This window comes from Mobula hypostoma, chromosome 4 (assembly GCF_963921235.1).
Source record: "Mobula hypostoma chromosome 4, sMobHyp1.1, whole genome shotgun sequence".
Classification (NCBI taxonomy): Eukaryota; Metazoa; Chordata; class Chondrichthyes; order Myliobatiformes; family Myliobatidae; genus Mobula; species Mobula hypostoma.
Window position 1 is genome coordinate 119,550,695 of NC_086100.1, and position 20,176 is coordinate 119,570,870.

The 20,176-nt window shown below is 40.1% G+C and overlaps 1 protein-coding gene across 2 annotated transcripts in view; it reads left to right on the forward strand.

The window, feature by feature from the left end:
• tma16 (translation machinery associated 16 homolog) overlaps positions 1-16,740 on the forward strand; it is a 40,036-nt gene extending 23,296 nt beyond the window's left edge. For both annotated transcript variants that reach the window (XM_063045035.1, XM_063045034.1), the window contains exons 6-7: positions 12,277-12,319; positions 13,912-16,740. In XM_063045035.1, coding sequence (XP_062901105.1) covers positions 12,277-12,319; positions 13,912-14,056 — 188 coding nt within the window. In that variant the 3' untranslated portion in view covers positions 14,057-16,740. The remainder of the gene's footprint in view (positions 1-12,276; positions 12,320-13,911) is intronic.
• The last annotated feature ends 3,436 nt before the right edge of the window (positions 16,741-20,176 follow it).

Genomic DNA, 20,176 nt, shown 5'->3' on the forward strand with positions numbered 1-20,176 from the left:
CATCTAAACTCCTCACTCCAGGGAGATGCCAACCAATATTTGGGAAGTTAAAATCTCCCACCACGACAACCCTGTTATTATTACTCCTTTCCTGAATCTGTCTCCCTCTCTGCTCCTCGATGTCCCTGTTACTACTGGGTGGTCTATAACCCAGTAGAGTTAATGACCCCTTCCTATTCCTAACGTCCACCCACAGAGACACCACAGACAACCCCTCCATGACTTCCTCCTTTTCTGCAGCCATGACACTATCTCTGATCTACAGTGCTACGCCCACACCTCTTTTGCCTCCCTCCCTGTCCTTTCTGAAACATCTAAAGCCTAGCACATGAAGTAGCCATTCCTGCCCCTGCACCATCGAAGTCTCTGTAATGGCCACAACATCATAACTCCAAGTGCTGATCCACGCTCTAAGCTCATCTGCTTTATTCATAATACTTGCATTAAAATAGACACATCTCAAACCATCAGTCTGAGTGCGTCCCTTCTCTGTCACCCGCCTATCCTCCCCTCCCTTTTTGCACTGTCTCCAGGCTTTCTCTATATGTGAACCAGCCTCCCTTTCCTCTGTCACTTCAGTTCTGTTCCCATCCCCAAGCAATTCTAGTTTAAGCTCTCCCCAATAGCGTTAGCACACCTCCCCATCAGGATATTGGTCTCCCCTCAGATTCAAGTGCAACCCATCCTTTTTGTACAGGTTACACCTGCTCCAGAAGAGGTCCCCATGATCCAGAAATCTGAATCCCTGCCCCCTGCTCCAATCCCTCAGCTACGCATTTATCCTCCACCTCATTCTATTCCTGCACTCACAGTCACGTGGCATGGGCAGTAATCCTGAGATTACTATCTTTGAGGTCCTGCTTCTCAACTTCCTACCTAACTCTCTGTCGTCTGCTTTCAGGACCCTTATCCTACCTATGTCGTTGGTACCAATATGTACCACAACCTCTGGCTGTTCTCCTTCCCACTTCATGGACGCGATCAAAAACATCCCGGACCCTGGCACCTGGGAGGCAAACTACCATCCACATTTCCTTCCTGCATCCATAGAATTGCCTGTCTGACCCCCTAACTTTAGAGTCCCCCATCACTGCTGCCATCCTCTTCCTTTCCCTACCCTTCTGAGCCACAGGGCCAGACTCTGTGCCAGAGACGCGACCACTGTTGCTTCCCCCAGGTAGGCTGTCTCCCCAACAGTACTCAAGCAGGAGTACTTATTGGTAAGGGGTACAGCCACTGGGGTACTCTCTAGTATCTGCTTCTTGCCCTTCCCTGTCCTGACTGTTACCTACTTATCTGTCTCCTGAGGCCCCAGTGTGACTACCTGCCTATAGCTCCTCTCTATCACCTCCTCATTCTCCCTGACCAGACGAAGGCCATTGAGCTGCATCTCCAGTTCCCTAACACCTTCCCTAAGTAGCTGCAGCTCGATGCACCTAATGCAGATGTGACCATCCAGTATGCTGGGAGTCTGCAGGACCTCCCACATCTGACACCGAGCACAGAAAACCAGCCTCACACACATTCTTTCTGTCTGTATTCTAAACAGATAACCTACCTCGCCTCGACCCATTATCACCGAAGCCCCGTTGAGCCAAAGCCTTCCCACTGTCTCCCTTTTCTCTTTCGTCCGCTCTATAAAGCTGTCTTCTTTTTAAACTCTTCCCGCTGTTCTCACTGGCTGACCTCCACGTGCTAATTTGGACAAACCCCAGTAGTCAACTTCAGATGCACAGATATATTTTTGTCACTTTTTGAACTAGAGATCAATCGGTGCTCGTAATTTGAATATTTTTCTCTGATGCAACAATTGTAGGCAATTTAACTCCACACATCTGTCACCTGACCTTAATTTACCCAAATATTAGTTGCTTTTTGCTTGGAGGAAGTATTGTGTTAGTATTTGAGTAGTGTAATACGTGGCAATCATTTGCTTACATTGACTTGAGGGAATGGAACGAAAAGTAATTACTGGGAACTGTATTACTGATGGTTACTGGTGCTATTGCTTGCTGGACAGTTGCATCATCATGATAGCATAGTGATTAATGTGACACTATTACAGGTCAGGTGTCGCAGTTCAGAGTTCAATCCCTCCATCCTCTGTAAAGAGTCTCTGTACGTCCTCCCCCATGAATCCATGGGCTTTCTCCAGACCCTCCAGTTTCCTCCCACTGTGTAAAGTCATACTGGTTAGGTTAATCAGTCACTGTCAACTGCACCGTGATTTGGTTAGGGTTAAATTGTGGCTGTCAGTGTTTGCTGGGTGGTGCAGCTGGAAGGGCCTATTCTGCACTGTATTGCTAAATTTAAAAATATATATCTACTGTGTATGCTTGGACTGTCCAAACTTATCTTGAGCACAGCTGAGCGTTAATTTATATTTTGTTTTAGTTGTATAAACAGTACTATTAAAATGATGAAAAACAGCTATGTCTATCCCAGTTGTTTAAAGATTTAGATGGAATCAAAATTTCAAGGCCTCTAGGTGAGTTTGTTGCTCTTTTTAGAGACTATAATGGCTTAAGATAGTTTTTTTTGTTAGATAGAAAACAGATTTGTATTCTGGGTAATTGATCAGCCCTACTAACATATAGGACAGTCTTTTAAATGCATTTCATTTTTTAGTTTTCTTGAAATATTGTGGACTAGAAATTAGCGTAAGCTGATTTACAGCACTGAAATGTATACATGGCGTACAGCTTAATTTAGAAACCCAAGTCTTCCTTGTAACTGTGGCTGAGCCCCATTTTAATAAGTGTTAAAATTTCCTATGTCTGTTAGACACAAGGCATCTTCCCAAATTTTAGTTGTACCAAACTGGGCTGACTGCTTCATTGACTATGAGCCTTGGGTAAGCTTTGGAAGGGAAACAGATGGAAGGCAGACTTGGTTTTCTTTCAGCAGCTAAGTCTTGGGAGTGCTTCAAACCAACAAGAATCCTTGGCACTTTTTGGCTGCATATGAGGATAAAATGTCCTTTTTGAATATTTTCTAAAAACACGGTAGAAGGCTATTTGGCCCATTGAGTCTTTGCCATCTTGCTAATTTTCCAAGTATCCTCTTCTCCCCACGTTTCTTTTAGTTGTACCACCTACACAAGGGTATTTTGAAATAACAGTGACCACTAAATTACCAACCCACATCTTGGGATATAGGAAGGAAACCAGAGCATCTTGAATAAACCCAAGTGGCCGGAGAGAAAACAGCTAACTTCCACACAGAGAGCACAGAAAGGCAGGCTGAGCCCAGCTCACTGGAAGTATGAGTAACAGTTTTTTCTTGTCTGTTTTTTGATTAGATCATTGGTTTTGCAAGAAGAATGTAATGCATTTAGCACCTACTCTACTAAGCTATATCAATTTTCTATATATAGAGTAAAGAAATTGGCATTAGACCCTGTATTAATAAATACCTGGTAACTAACACCTGCTTTGGATGAATAGCTAAAATGCCTATATTTTATCTGATATGCTGGTTATCCTTGAAGAAAAGCTTGAAGTGAAGCACAACACATGAGAACAGATTGCAAGGCCATTCATCAGCAGTGCATTGGAAAGCAATGAGTAACCAAAACCTAGGAGGAAGCTTCGTGAGGGAATATAATTGGCAGTAAATAAAAATGTTTTGAAATGAATTTACTGAAATACAGAAAGCTGGAAAGGTGTGAATAACGGGACTTCATTCAGAGATCGATGTGGTAAATGCTTTTTGAAAGAACTTGTATAAATTAGTGCTGAGAGGTAGGGTGATGAGGAAAACCTAAGTGGTGCTCATGGTGGTGAAGAAGAGGTGGGGAAAAACATATAGTCTTCCCAGTCCACACTTATATCCTTTAATTGTAGTTTTACATTTGGACATAATGGAACAAATTCCACTCTTTCCCTCTTCTCTCTTTTAATACTTGCTTCATTTTGAACAGAAATGAGTCTCTGTGGGTGGAAGTTAGAAACAGGAAGGGGTCAATAACTCTACTGGGTGTTTTTTATAGACCTCCCAATAGTGACAAGGACATCGGGGAGCAGATAAGGAGACGAATTCTGGAAAGGTGTAGTAATAACAGGGTTGTTGTGGTGGGAGATTTTAATTACCCAAATATTGATTGGCATCTCCCTAGAGTGAGGGGTTTAGATGGGGTGGAGTTTGTTAGGTATGTTCAGGAAGGCTTCTTGACACAATATGTAGATAAGCCTACAAGAGGAGAGGCTGTAGTTGATCTGGTATTGGGAAATGAACCTGGTCAGGTGTCAGGTCTCTCAGTGGGAGAGCATTTTGTCGCTAGTGATCACAATTCTATTTCCTTTACCATAGCATTGGAGAGGGATAAAAACAAAAAAGTTAGGAATGCATTTAATTGGAGTAAGGAGAAATATGAAGCTATTAGGCAGCAACTTGGAAGCAAAATTAGGAACAGATCTTCTCAGGGAAATGTACAGTAGAAATGTGACAAATATACAGGGGATATTTGCGTGGAGTTCTGCATAGGTACGTTCCAATTAGACAGGGAAAGGATGGTAGGGTACAGGAGCCATGGTGTACAAAGGCAGCTGAAAATCTAGTCAAGAAGGAGAGAAAAACTTATGAAAGGTTAAAAAAATGACGTAATGGTAGAGATCTAGAAAATTATAAGGCTAACAGGAAAGAGCTTAAGAATGAAATTAGGAGAGCCAGAAGGGGCCAGGAGAAGGCCTTGGTGAGCAGGATTTAGGAAAATCCCAAGGCATTCTACAAGTATGTGAGGAGTAAAAGGATAAGGCGTGAAAGAATAGAACCAATCAAGTGTGACATTGGAAAAGTGTGTATGGAACTGGAGGAGATAGCAGAGACACTTAATGAATACTTTGCTTCAGTATTCACTACGGAAAAGAATCTTGGCGATTGTAGGGATGACTTGCAGTGGACTGAAAAACTTGAGCATGTAGATATTAAGGAAGAGGATGTGCTGGAGCTTTCGGAAAGCAGCAAGTTTGATAAGTCACCGGTACCGGACGAGATGTACCCCAGGCTACAGTGGGGGGCAAGGGAGGAGATTTGCTAAGCCTCTTGCAGTGATCTTTGCATCATCAGTGTGGACTGGAGAGGTTCCGGAGGATTGGAGGGTTGCGGATGTTGTTCCCTTATTCAAGAAAGGGAATAGAGATAACCCAGGAAATTATAGACCAGTGGGTCTTTACTTCAGTGGTTGGTAAGTTGATGGAGAAGATCCTGAGAGGCAGGATTTATGAACATTTGGAGAGGCATAATATGATTAGGAATAGTCAGTATGGCTTTGTCAAAGGCAGGTCGTGCCTTATGAGCCTGATTGCATTTTTTGAGGATGTGACTAAACACATTGATCGTAGAGCAGTAGATGTAGTGTATATGGATTTCAGCAAGGCATTCAATAAGGTACCCCATGCAAGGCTTATTGAGAAAGTAAGGAGGCATGGGATCCAAGGAGACCTTGCTTTGTGGATCAAGAACTGGCTTGCCCACAGAAGGCAAAGAGTGGTTGTAGACGGGTCATATTCTGCATGGAGGTCGGTGACCAGTGGTGTGCCTCAGGGATCTGTTCTGGGACCCCTATTCTTCGTGACTTTTATAAATGACCTGGATGAGGAAGTGGAGGGTTGGGTTTGGAAATTTGCTGATGACACAAAGATTGGGGGTGTTGTGGATAGTGTGGAGGGCCGTCAGAGGTTACAGCAGGACATTGATAGGATGCAAAACGGCTGAGAAGTGGCAGATGGATTTCAACCCAGGTAAGTGTGAGGTGGTTCATTTTGGTAGGTCAAATGTGATAGAATATAGTATTCTAACAGAATATAGTATTGGTAAAGCTCTTGGCAGTGTGGAGGATCAGAGGGATCTTGGGGTCCGAGTCCATGGGACACTCAGCTGCTGCACAGGTTGACCGAAGCGTATGGTGCATTGGCCTTCGTCAACCATGGGATTGAGTTTAAGATCTGAGAGGTAATGTTAAAGCTGTACAGGACTCTGGTCAGGCTCCACTTGGAGTATTCTGCTCCGTTCTGGTCACCTCACTACAAGAAGGATGTGGAAACTATAGAGAGGGTGCAGAGGAGATTTAAAAGGATGTTGCCTGGATTGAGGAGCATGCCTTATGAGAATAGGTTGAGTGAGCACGGCCTTTTCTCCTTGGAGCAGTGGAGAATGAGAGGTGACCTGATAGAGGTGTATAAGATGATGAGAGGCATTGATCGTGTGGATAGTCAGAGGCATTTCCCCACGGCTGGTGCTTGGAAGTAGATATAGAGCAGATGTCAGGGGTAAGTTTTTTACGGAGAGAGTGACGAGTGCATGGAATGGGCTGCTGGCGACAGTGGTGAAGGCGGATACTATAAGGTCTTTTAAGAGACTCTTGGATGGGTACCTGGAGCTTAGAAAAATAGAGGGCAATGGGTAACCTTGGGTAATTTCTAAGTAAGTACATGTTCGGCACAGCATTGTGGGCCGAAGGGCCTGTATTGTGCTGTAGATTTTCTATGTTTCTATGTAACATCAGGATCCTGGGTGACTTGTTTGTATTTTGGTTTCATGCAGTTTCAGATGGAGAGGGGGTCTGAGTGGGTGGAAAGTTTGCGAGTAGTGTGCTCTTTCCATTGTGTCTGCTGGCATCTGAGTGATAAGTGGTAATGGGAGAAAAGGAAAAGAATGATCACAAACTTGCTGGAAAGGATGCCTGTCTAAGTTCAGTTTAAAAGATTAACCTAATATGGTTTAGTGACTCTCATAACAAAATGGGGTGATTTATAAAGTTGAGTAGATGTATTGTTTCATTAGATCTATCTAAATGGTTTTTGTTAATTGTATTGATTAATTTCATTTTATTTTTCATTCATTTTAAACTGACAATGGATAAAGCTAATAAATTTCATAGCCAGATATTTGGCAGCTAATTTCTAATCTAGTTATTTTTCTGTGTTAGTGGGACTACTACTTTGGTGCTATCAGAGTAAGTGTTCTTGATAAATAGAACCATATTCTTTTTTTCACTTGTTAAAGATGATCTGAAGAAAACAAAACATTTTCTTTTTAGTTCATGATGAAGACTGCAGCATTGAGAGGAAATTTTTTTCTTGTGGGATTGGTATAGTTTTGAATGATTGGGTATTCTCCTCCTACCCCTCCTCACAGTCCCCCACCCTGCTCCCATGACTATACCCCTTCCCCACACGAAACCACCACGGTGGGCTTCACAGCTGAACAGATGAGAAGACAACTGAAACGTCTCAACCCAAGCAAGGCTGCAGGACCGGATGGTGTCAGTACCAGGGTGCTCAAAGCCTGTGCCCCTCAGCTATGTGGAGTACTTCACCACGTCTTCAACCTGAGCCTGAGGCTCCAGAAGGTTCCTGTGCTGTGGAAGACATCCTGCCTCATCCCTGTGCCGAAGATGCCGCGCCCCAGCGGCCTCAATGACTACAGACCGGTGGCATTGACCTCCCACATCATGAAGACCCTGGAGACACTTGTTCTGGAGCTGCTCCAGCCTATAGTCAGGCCACACTTAGATCCCCTCCAGTTCGCCTACCAGCCCTGACTAGGAGTTGAGGATGCCATCGTCTACCTGCTGAACCGTGTCTACGCCTACCTGGACAAGCCAGCGAGCACTGTGAGGGTCATGTTTTTTGATTTCTCCAGTGCATTCAACACCATCCGCCCTGCTCTGCTGGGGGAGAAGCTGACAGCGATGCAGGTGGATGCTTTCCTGGTATCATGGATTCTTGACTACCTGACTGGCAGACCACAGTACGTGTGCTTGCAACACTGTGTGTCCGACAGAGTGATCAGCAGCACTGGGGCTCCACAGGGGACTGTCTTGTCTCCCTTTCTCTTCACCATTTACACCTCGGACTTCAACTGCTGCACAGAGTCTTGTCATCTTCAGAAGTTCTCAGATGACTCTGCCATAGTTGGATGCATCAGCAAGGTAGATGAGGCTGAGTACAGGGCTACAGTAGGAAACTTTGTCACATGGTGTGAGCAGAATTATCTGCAGCTTAATGTGAAAAAGACTAAGGAGCTGGTGGTAGACCTGAGGAGAGCTAAGGTACTGGTGACCCTGTTTCCATCCAGGGGGTCGGTGTGGACATGGTGGAGGATTACAAATACCTGGGGATACAAATTGACAATAAACTGGACTGGTCAAAGAACACTGAGGCTGTCTACAAGAAGGGTCAGAGCCGTCTCTGTTTCCTGAGGAGACTGAGGTCCTTTAACATCTGCCGGACGATGCTGAGGATGTTCTACGAGTCTGTGGTGGCCAGTGCTATCATGTTTGCTGTTGTGTGCTGGGGCAGCAGGCTGAGGGTAGCAGACACCAACAGAATCAACAAACTCATTCGTAAGGCCAGTGATGTTGTGGGGATGGAACTGGACTCTCTCACGGTGGTGTCTGAAAAGAGGATGCTGTCCAAGTTGCATGCCATCTTGGACAATGTCTCCCATCCACTACATAATGAACTGGTTGGGCACAGGAGTACATTCAGCCAGAGACTCATTCCACCGAGATGCAACACAGAGTGTCATAGTAAGTCATTCCTGCCTGTGGCCATCAAACTTTACAACTCCTCCCTTGGAGGGTCAGACACCCTGAGCCAATAGGCTGGTCCTGGACTTACTTCCTGGCATAATTTGCATATTACTATTTAACTATTTATGGTTTTATTACTATTTAAGTATCTATGGTGCAACTGTAATAAAAACTAATTTCCCCCGGGATCAATAAAGTATGACTATCACTATGATTGTGACTATATATTGTCACCAGCATTGAGTTCTGCACCAAAAACAGAAAATGCTGGAACATATTTGGAATGCATTAGTTTTCTTATATCTGTATATGCTGAGTTTTTAATGAATATTTTTCATGCTTCAGACTTTCCATTCTGTAGCAGAGCCCTGAGATAGAGTAAATAGTGCCTTTAGATATACGCATGTCCACCCGAATAAACAAAGCATGGCCGAAGGGTTTCGGCCTAAAATGTCAATTGTATTCTTTTCCATAGATGCTGCCTGGCCTGCTGAGTTCCTCCAGCATCTTGTGTGTGATGCTCGGATTTCCAGCATCTGCAGATTTTCTAGTGTTCATGGCTTTTATTGTTGTTCTATCACTTCAGAAATATGGATGAGCCTTTGTTATTTAAAGCTTAAACCTGACCTTCATGGAAGAATGTTAGTTTATCACATTTCATTGTTGGGCAAGCTTCTTTTTAATTTGAACATTTTCTGTTGTTTTAGAATTCTTTTATGGCAATCTCCTTTGAGGAATGGGGTTATAATCTCTACCTTGATTGTGTCATTCAGTTTCTTTTGATATGCTAATGTTTGGTTTATATGTTTCTTACTGTCTGTTCATGCCTTGATGATTTGTTCTGGTTGATAATTTTCTTTTTCAATCATTTCTTCTATTTCAGTTCACCTTTTGTATTATCTTTGGTCCCCTGTTGATCTATTGGCACTTATATGTGCAGACCAAATATATTTTAGACTAAATTAATGAATCTGCAATCCAATGCCTGACTAAATTAGAATGCTCTATTAAAATTCTTCAGTGGAATGTTTGTATTAATCTTTAAGAAATAATAGCCTGGCCTTTCATTTTAACTTCAGTTGTGCATGAGAATGATGGTTTGAAAAATGCTGTGAATCATAACTTGAGGAGATGTCTTGTTTCTGTCCTTAAGTGATTATTTCTAAAAATGCAAGATAAGATCAATATTTTTGTAATAGATGGGATATTTTTGATTGAATCAATGTTTGCAATATTTTCTGCCTGTCTGGAAGTTTAATTTATAAATTTAATCTCTCCAAAAAACTTAAGTCAAAGTTCTACCAGTCCCACCTCCCTTGTCAGATTTATTACTGTGTACATATGTTGCTGGAAGTGAACGTTTAACTTAAGGCAGAATTTAATTTCAACATAATGTATCGGCTAATAGTTTCTTAGAATATAAATGACCTTTAAATTTAAAATGATATTATTTGACCTCAAGCTCACCATATTTGTAATGTCTTGTGTTGCGAGCAAAAATTACGAGGGGTGATTGATAAATTCGTGGCCTAAGATAGAAGGAGTCCATTTTAGAAAACTTTGCACATTTATCTTTCAACATAGTCCCCTCCTACACTTACACACTTAGTCCAGCGGTTGTGGAGCATACGGATCTTGGACCTCCAGAAAGTGTCCACAGCAGGGGTGATTGATAAGTTCGTGGCCTAGGGTAGAAGGAGATGAATTATTAACTTCAAACTTTCTGCATAATCACTCAAAGAGTTGACCTGCATGTGCATTTAATGAGAGCTGTATAACTCATCTCCTTTTGCCTTAGGCCACAAACTTACCAATCACCCGTCTGTGGACACTTTCTGGAGGTCCAAGATCCGTATGCTCCACGACCGCTGGACTAAGTGTGTAAATGTAGCAGGGGACTATGTTGAAAAAGATAAATGCGCTAGGTTTTCTAAAATTGACTCCTTCTACCTTAGGCCATGAACATATCAATCACCCCTCCTAAGTACTTTCCTTCCAGACTCTTATAAACTTGATGTCAGGGAATCAAATTCTGCACAAGAGCATGCGTTTCTTTTTGTCTTGATTATCTTTCTTTTGTATTATTCGTCACCTCTATGGAATTTTATCGTAGCTTTTAATTTAAAGGACATCGAACAAAAAGGAAAATCTAATACAGCTGAATATGGGCCAGAAAACCGCATACACATTTAGAAAACGTCATTCCTTGTTGTCAATGCACATTCTTTTTCTGCCTTGTGTAAAGAATTAAAATGAAGTTGGCACTTCTTTGTAATACAAAATGGTGTAGACTTAAAAATCACTCAACAATGATTGAGCACTTGCGTCCTAGCAAAATATATTTACTTATATGTTTACAAATTTCCATATTTTGAGTCTCAATTTATTCTATACTAAAAGCTATACAAGAAGTGTACCCATTAAATATCAATGTAATCTCCATTTCTGGAGAATAGCATGTACTCAAATCATTTATGTGAATCATTGGAAAGGGAATTGGATGAGCAATCATCCTTTGAAATGCTGCCTGCCTAATGTACTTGCATATTTGTTTGGTTAAGGATTTCTAATTTCCTATTTTTGCTCAAATAAATAGATTGCTTGTGTTAACTGTGCTCTTTCTAAGTGTCCATCTGTTAAATGAAGTCCTGAATGGTAAGAGTGTAAAGGAGGAGCAATACAGGATTATATCAAAGTAGTTTTATAACCATTGAATGGGAAATTCATTTTTTGATAATTTTGGTGTACAGCATGTTGTAATGCTAACGTTGTTCTGCTTTAAAAACATATTTAAAATAACAAAATTAGAAAAATCTACAAAATTACAGTCCCAGATTAGATAAGGTTCCATTGTTGAGAATTATCCGTAAACCAACATTTTCATATGAACAACTCAATGAGGCTGATTAACATTTATTTATTATTTTCCCGGTGTAAGTCACAATGATGTAGAATCAGACTGTCTTACATCTAATGACTGGTTTCAATAGCCTTGGAGTATCAATAGTTGTTACATTGATTGATGAATTGCTATATAAGAGATTACCATATCAGTTTCCAAAGCAAATTTCTTAAGTGGCCTCCCACTGGGAACCATCTGCTATGTTTTCAAAGACATTTCTATAGCTAACTTTCTTTTCTTAAAATTGGTTTAAAGTTGATGGGGAGATTTCCATAAGATCTGATATCCACAAGTTAGGCCTTTCATGACCCACGAAGCCACTGTGTAGAGAATCTTAATGTTTACAAGGTCCTAAAAATGCATTTAATTTCCTGGTCACTCAGATAATAGCATTGGAAGTTTGTTGAATCCTCTCTGCCTTGACAGGCAGTTTATTCTCTATATTCACCGCTGTTTGCTTAAAACAAGTAAATCCATTTGTGAACCTCTTTCTTGTATCTTGGATTCTGAAATTGGTAAATTTGAACAACTTGTGTTCACCTTATTTACTTTTTAAGGGTGCTTGATGCTTGAGTACTGCCTTACATTTTTTTTGTAGTCCAGAGTAAAGAAGCCAGTGTCCTTTGCCACTCTTGGTTCAGACATGTTAAATGCTTGTTTTCTGTACCGCAGAATGGTGACCAAAACTGCATAAAATATATTAAATATAGAATTTGGAATTAAAATGTAAGGTTTGGCAGTGATTGATAAATTTAACATTTCTTTGAAAGAAGAGAAAAGGCCTTGTAATTTTAAAAAATCATATACATTTGACTTACTGTGTTTATTCATTCCACAGAGATTCCTGATATTATCAATGTAAAGCATCTAAAAGTCTTCAGGTATGTTTATACTGTATTAGAGTTTGTTTCCTGAATTTTCAACCAACAAATTTAAAAATATAATATGCCTTGAGAATTGCCTCAGTAATTTGTAAAGTCTGACGTCTGAGGACTAGTCATGGATTAAAATACCGTGAAAATGAAATTTCTTAACAATTGTTTGAAACATCTTTTAAGATTGGGTGGAGAAAATACATAAGCAAGCCCCACGGGCTTCCTGGGTTGCAGAAGTCCAATTTGAAGCAAATTCCTCTAAGTTTTAAGTTTTTTCAAGATAGGACAGTTAGTTACAGGTGTGCAAACTAGCAAACTAGTTACCTAATGTATACATTAATAACTGGATATAGTATACATTCCATCAGTTTATTTATAGAATATGAAAGGATGAGCATAATTGGGGGCGGCCCAGTAACACTGTGGTTAGCCCAACGCTTTATGGTACCAACAACCAAGGTTAATTCCTGCCGTTACCTGTAAGGAGTTTGTATGTTCTCCCTGTAGCCATGTAGGTTTCCTCTGGGTGCTCTGGTTTTCTCCCACAATCCAAAGATGTGGGTAGGTTAATTGTTCATTGTAAATTGTTCCATGATTAGTCTAGGGTCAAATCTGGGGTTGCTGTGTGGCACAGCTTGAAGGCCTATTCCATAGTCTATCTCAATAAATAATCTTTCATTGAATATTTTCTGGAAAGAGTATGCAATGTTATGCAATATGAGCAATATGAAATAAAAAATGATGATTGTAAAGCACAACTGAGAAAATGAAGTAGTATTTCAGGAACTGGAGGCTCAACTATTTCAGGCAATGTGTTTGTATTTTTGGGGGTAATTGTTTATTTCTGACTTGTGGGAAAATAATGGTTTATGGACAATTGCCAGGAATGGAAACCATTCATAAGCCAGGGGCCTACTGTATTCTAATTAGATTAGGTGTCATAAATTTTGGAAAGAGCAGTGTTAGGATGTTTCCTGAGAATTTAATTGGATCTACCTAATTTAAAAAAAAATTAAATGCTTACGTGCATTGTACCCACTCTTTAATATTAACTTCTAGAGTATATGCTATCACACTGTAAATTACCAGTCTGCTTTCCAAAGTTGAGTAATTGGCAAGTAGCTAAATTCATTATTAATTTGGCATTGTATGCCTGTAGCAAAGCTAAAATTCTGCTTGCATAGAACCTTCAGAATAGTGTCTAAAATCTTGCACATTCTATATGGGCAAAAGACTGGTCATCATATGAAATTATATGGATTGAAGAATTTTCAAGTAGAAGACCAGGATGCTGCTAATTGAGCTGTTGCATTTAGAATATTGAAGTGTACGTCTCTAGATTAATTGAGTTCTTATTGTCCAGTGTTTCTTCTGGACCGTAGTTCTTTTCCACCCATTGAAGACTCCATCATTGCCATGCTGGTGCAATGTACTTCAACCTCAAGCTGCTGGAATGGATATTGAGTCAAGCATGTTAACTGAGTCATAATGGTATTTAATGGAAGATATTGCATAAAATCAGCTTGTATTCAGTATTTCAGTATTTGTGTTATGTAAATAGATTTCCTGATTAATGATCTTATTTTTCCTCTTTTAAGAGAATGGGATGGTGATCTAAAAGTGCTCCCAAACATCAAAGTGAAGAAAGTCTCAGTAAAAGATTTGATTTCTACCCAGAAAGGAAACAAAGATGAAGTAGACTTACAAAAAATACAGAATCAAGATGATGTCTCAGAACATTAAGGAGTGAGAAAATGTCCTTTTAAGAAAAGGTGCACTGCCAACTGTTGAATAATGTGATTGCCACATTCGCTGCTGAGGTACACATGGTGAAAATGTTAATACCTCAGACGTCATTCTTGAGCAAGTGTACATTTCCTTAATAGTTTTAACATACCAATTTATAGGTGAAATGCTATTCTGGAAAATAATGACTAAGACATGCAAGAGCTTTAAATGCCACAGTTTTCTGTTAACCTTCTCCAATCTCTCATTAAAATATTTTGTCATGTTTTTCCTAAAATGGAATGTATTCTGAAGCAGTCAGATTAAACTTTTAAAAATCGATGGTGAAACTCTTCTGGCTCATCGCTACCACAGCTTGCTTATGGTTTTTTTTTTGTGACTTATTGTTAGATGAGATCTTGTACTTATTCCATTAACATCAGAATGGATCCTGAGAAACATGTAAATTTACTCTGCCTTTTTTCCCAGTTGCTATTATTGTGAAAATACCCTGTCACTCGCAGTTAGCCTGACTTCAGTGGTTGGAAAGAGTTGGAGTCCATTATTGAGGATATGGTTTTGGGGTACTTGGAGGCACATAATAAACCAAGCCACTAGCATTCAAATATTATGGAAAAGTAGTGTGGTTCAGGTGAGGATGACCAGTCTTACTAATTTAAAACTGTTGGTCACCTGCAAAATATTTATTAAGCCAAAGAGTGAATGTGAATGGATGGCATTCAGAAGAGTAATGCATTAATAAAAGTACTGGGAAGGTAGAAGATTGGCAAGCTCTTAAAAACCAATAGAAGACAACTGAAATAAACTAGGTAGTGTTGAGGAAGCAGGTTTTCTACAGAAGGATGTAGACAGATTTGGGAATTGGCAAATGTGCCAGATGGAATGTAGTGCACTTTAGCAGAAGGAGTAAAGGCATGTTCTATTTTCTAAATGGGAAGAGAATCAATAATCAGAGATGCAAAGGGACATGGGAGTCCTCGTGCAGGATTTCCTAAAGGTTAACTTGCAGTTTGAGTTGGTGGTATGGAGGGGAAATGCAATATAAGCATTCATTTCGAGAGGACTCTTAATACAAGAGCAAGGCTGCAATGCTGAAGCTTTATAAGGGATTGGTCAGACCGCACTTGGAGTATTGTGAGCAGTTTTGGGTCTCATATTTAATAAAAGACATGCTGGCATTGGAGCCCATCCAGAGGAAGTTCACGAGAAATCCCAGGAATGAAAGGGTTAATGTATGCGGAGTGTTTGATGGCTCTGGGTCTGTACTCGCTGGAGTTTTTTAAGAACGGTGGTGGGGGGGTGGTGCTCATTGAAACGTATTGAATGTTGAAAGGCCTACATAGAGTGGATGTGCAGAGGATGTGTCCATTTAGCAGACAGCTGTACAGGATAGTTCATTAAGGTAGAGGTTGATAGGTTCTTGGTGTCAAGGTGTCAAATGTTATGGGCAGAAAGCAGGAGAATGGGGTTGAGAGGGATAATAAATCAGTCATGATGGAATAACAGAGCATGCTCGATGGGCTGAATGGCCTAATTCTGATCCTTTGTCTTATGGTCTTTTACATTAGTGGATTGAGCATTTTTTCTGCACAGTCAGGTTTGAACCATGTGGTCTGTGTCCTGTGACCAAGCTACTTTGAAGAAAGGTTCGTGACTGATTTGGAATAATATATATCTGAATAACCTGAAAATATATTTTTTGTATATTTAAAAGAAATTGTGAATTGCTTCTTTGCTACAGCCTAATAACACACTAATACTTAAGAATCCTGTAAAAGTGTGGCAACAAAAAAACAAACAGCTGTTTTTCCCAAGCATTTTCTACTCTAAGTTACCAGAGAGGTATAATAGTGAAATGGTGAATTTTGACTACAAAAGGTAATGGGCATTCCAGCGTGGAAGCTTGTGCAGGGCAGATTCTAGGAGTCTTGTTCATGTGAACACTGATTAATGGCCTCTGCTGAGCATCACAGGAGACAAAATTTTAAGTGTTAATGTTTCCTAAATTTATCTGTGACAGAATCAAATATACTCAGCTCAAATATATTGCTTTTACACCCTCTGAAATGCACAGACATTCTTTAATAGAGCATCTAAAATGTAATTTTTGTCTGTTTTCAAGGAGTGAGAAAGCATTCAGTCCATCTCTCTTATTCCATCTATGGGGGGAAGCAAATTAGTCCTACTTCCTTTCAGCAGCAATGTTTTCTTTTTCATATATCTGGTTGAGATCGCTATTGAATCAACTTCTGTTATCCAAATGATAATAAATTGCTTCCTTTATAGATATTTTAAGACTTAAACCTCTTGTACTCCAGGTGGTGACTTCCCTACTTCCCTGCTAATGGAAACTTGTTTACATAATACATATTTACGTGATCAAAACATAGTATGATTTTGATAAAGTTGTGTGAAATCTTCCCTTGTTTCCTCTCTATTCAAAGGAGAACAACATCTGCTTCTAACATTTTGGCACCAGTTTTAAGAAGTAAGTGCGGTCCATCAGGACTTGCTGCAGAGTTTGAGATTGTGGGAAGAGTTATTTGTGGATTTTAGTGCCTGATTTTAAAAGCTGACACAGAGTGACACAAAGGTTGGTGGTGTTGTGGATGGTGTAGAGCAGTGGTCCCCAACCTCCGGGCTGCGGACCGATACAGGGCCGCGAAGCATGCAGTGGTAGTCGGAACGCACCCAGCACATCTTTAATAAAAAAAAGCTGAAATAAACAAGCAAATTAATTAGGTGTCTCCCAGCACGTAATTAATTAGCTTGTTTATTTCGGCTCTTTTCTTAAAGATGTGCTGGGTGCGTCCCGGCTACCACTGCACCCCTGCATGCTTCGCGGCCCGAAGGTTGGGAACCACTGGTGGAGAGATTTGTTTTAATTTACATTGAGACAATGATAGGATGCAGAGCTGGGTTGAGAAGTGGCAGATGGATTTCAATCTGGAAGCCTATGAAGTGATACACTTTGAAAGGTCGAAGACAGAGTACAGGGTTAATGGCAGATTCTTGGCAGTGTGGAGGAATAGAAGGATCTTGGAGTCTGCATCCATAGATCCCTCAAAAGTTGCCGTGAAAGTCGATAGGATGGTTAAGAAGGTTTATGGAGTGTTGGTCTTCATTTGTTGGGAGATTGAGTTCAAGAGCTGTGAGGTAATATTAAGCTCTATTGAACATTTGCTAGTGCATTAGATATAGGAGCTCATTGAATCTGCTCTGCCATTCCATCATGGCTGAATATTATCCCACTCAATCCCGCTCTGCCCTCAATAATCAAGAACATCAAACTTTGCTTTGAATATACCCAAATGACTCTGCCTCCACAGGTGGCTGTGGCAATAATTTCCACAGATTCACCATCACTGACTTAATCTGCAAGTTATCCTTTAGGGAATCCTGCACAAGGACTCCCAAGTTGGACCACACTTGGAGTAATGTGTTCAGTTCTGGTTGCCTCATTATAGGAATGAATTGGAAGCTTTAGAGAAGAGTTCTTCTTTCTTCCAAAAGCTCCTCTGTTCTTCAGGTGGATGTTTGAAAGCAAAGGACGGTATTGTTATCATGGAAAAAGATGAGATTATGAACAGATGGACTGAGTATATTCAGGAATTGTTTGAAGACGATCGAGGCGAAAAATGAGAAATTAAGAAAAACATCGAAGGTCCAAGTATTTTAAAATCTGAAGTTTGTAATGCAATGAATAAGATGAAGAAAGGAAAGGCAGCAGGTCCTGATAAATTAGTAATAGAACAAATTATTGCTCTTGAAGATTATGGAATTGAAAAACTTACTGATTTAATCAATGACATTTATGAGACTGGAATAATACCAGAAGAGATGAAAAAATCAGTATTTATCACTCTTCCTAAGAAACCTGGAGCAATAGAATGTGAATTACATAGGACCATGTTTAATGAGTCATATCACCAAGATACTTCGAAGAATTTTGATGACAAGAGCTTAAAGTAAGATACAAGCTGAAGTAGGTAGAAAACAATGTGGTTTTGTGAAAGACAAGGGTACAAGCAACGCAATATTGATGTTAAGGATACTATCAGAACGAGCTATTCAAGTGCAAAAAGATTTGTTTTATCGACTACACAAAACCTTTTGATAAAGTGAAGCACAATAATTTATTTGAAATATTACAGAAAGCTCTAGGTCTAGATTTGAAAGACCCCCGCCTAATCAGAAATCTGTACTGGGAACAAACTGCTGCTGTAAGAATAGATGGAGAAGTGAGTCAGTTTACGAAAATCAAGAGAGGCGTTAGACAAGGTGTGTTTTCTCCCCTAATTTATTTAATGTGTACAGTGAAACACTATTACAAAAAATAAGAGACATCTTGGGAATCAAAGTTGGCAGTGAAAACATCACTAATTTCAGATATGCAGATGACACTGTGTTAATTGCAAGTATGGAGGAAGAACTACAAAACTTAATTGATAAATTGTTGAAAGTACAAAAATGGGTCTATCTATCAATTGCAAAAGTCAGAATGTATGGTGATATCCAAAAAGAAGGAGAATTCTATCTGCAGGCTGAGAATAAATGGGGAAGACATAAAACAAGTACAGAACTTTTGCTGCTTAGGAAGATGGGTGACATCAGATGGCAGGTGCGACTTGGACACCAAAAGAAGAATAGGGATGGCAAAAGACACCTTTATGAGAATGAAGAGTATGTTGACCAACACTAAACTAGGCATGACAACCCGCCTTAGAGTACTGAAATGTTACGTTTATCCAGTTATGTTATATGGCTCAGAATGTTGGACAATATCTAGTAACAAGAGGAAATTAATTGAAGCAGCAGAGGAGGATGCAAAGAATATCATGGAGGAAATGAATACCTAATGAGGATGCCATGAACAGAGCAAACACAAAAAGAGAAATAATGTATGAGATCATGAAAAGGCAACGTAATTTCATTGGGCATGTGATTAGGAAAGAGGAGTTAGAATGCACGATAATTATGAGAAAGACTGAAGGGAAGAAAGCAAGAGGAAGACAAAGACAAATGATGATGGAGTCAGCAGCTGGAGAAGTGGAAATGAATACCAATGAATTGATCCACTTGACCCGAAACAGGAGTGTGTAGGCCATGGCAGTCAAAGCTCAAACTGGGCATGGCACCTGATGATGATGATGAAAGAAGAGTGCTGAGGAGATTTATCAGGATTCTGCCTGGATGAGAGCATGTCTTCTGAGGATAAATTAAGTGAGCTAGAGGTATTCTCTTTTCTGGAATAAAGGAGAATGAAAGGTGATTTGATAGAGATTTACAAGATGTTAAGATTGAGTAGACAGCCAGCATTGTTCCCTCTAAGCTCAGTGGATATGTGGCTGTGCAGTAACTGAAATGTTCCCACACATATAGCCTTTGTTGCTGTGCAACTGCAATTTTCTTTTATATGTTCATCTAATTTTGAAATGCCCTGTAATTGTGCATTAATGAATATATTCCATAAATTTTATAAATAATAAACGTACCACAATCATTGAAACATTTTACGGCTTCAACGTATTTACATTATCAGTGTTTCAAGTTACAAGACTGTTACAATTTTTAACAATAAACACAGAATGGAAGTCAAGCAACCAGCCCGCTCAATACCGACACCGTGTTTTTGAAACACTTTACTTTTGCCATTGTGCCTGTCAGTTATTTTGACTGCCTGACACTATTAACTTGTGTTGTGGTTTGTGTCAGTTCGATGTGAAAATTTCTGTATTCTAGTATGCATATTATGAAAAAAGCTTTTACCTGCTGTGCAGTTTTCGGGCCGTGTAAAAATAGTTGGTTTGCACAGCTGTAAAAAAAAACAATTAGATGGGACGTTGACCGCCAGAGACTTTTGCTCAGGATGGCAATGGCTAATACAAGGGGTCATAATTTTAAAGTGACTGGAATAAAGTATAGGGGGGATGTCAGAGGTAGGTTTTTTACACAGAGTGGTAGGTGCATGGAACGTGCTGCCGGGGCGGTGGTAGAGGCAGATCATTAGGGATATTTAAGAGACTTGGATGGAAGAAAAAAAATGAAGAACTCTGGGGGAGGGAAAGGCTAGATTGATCTTAGAGTAAGTTAATTGTTCCGCACAGCATCGTGGTC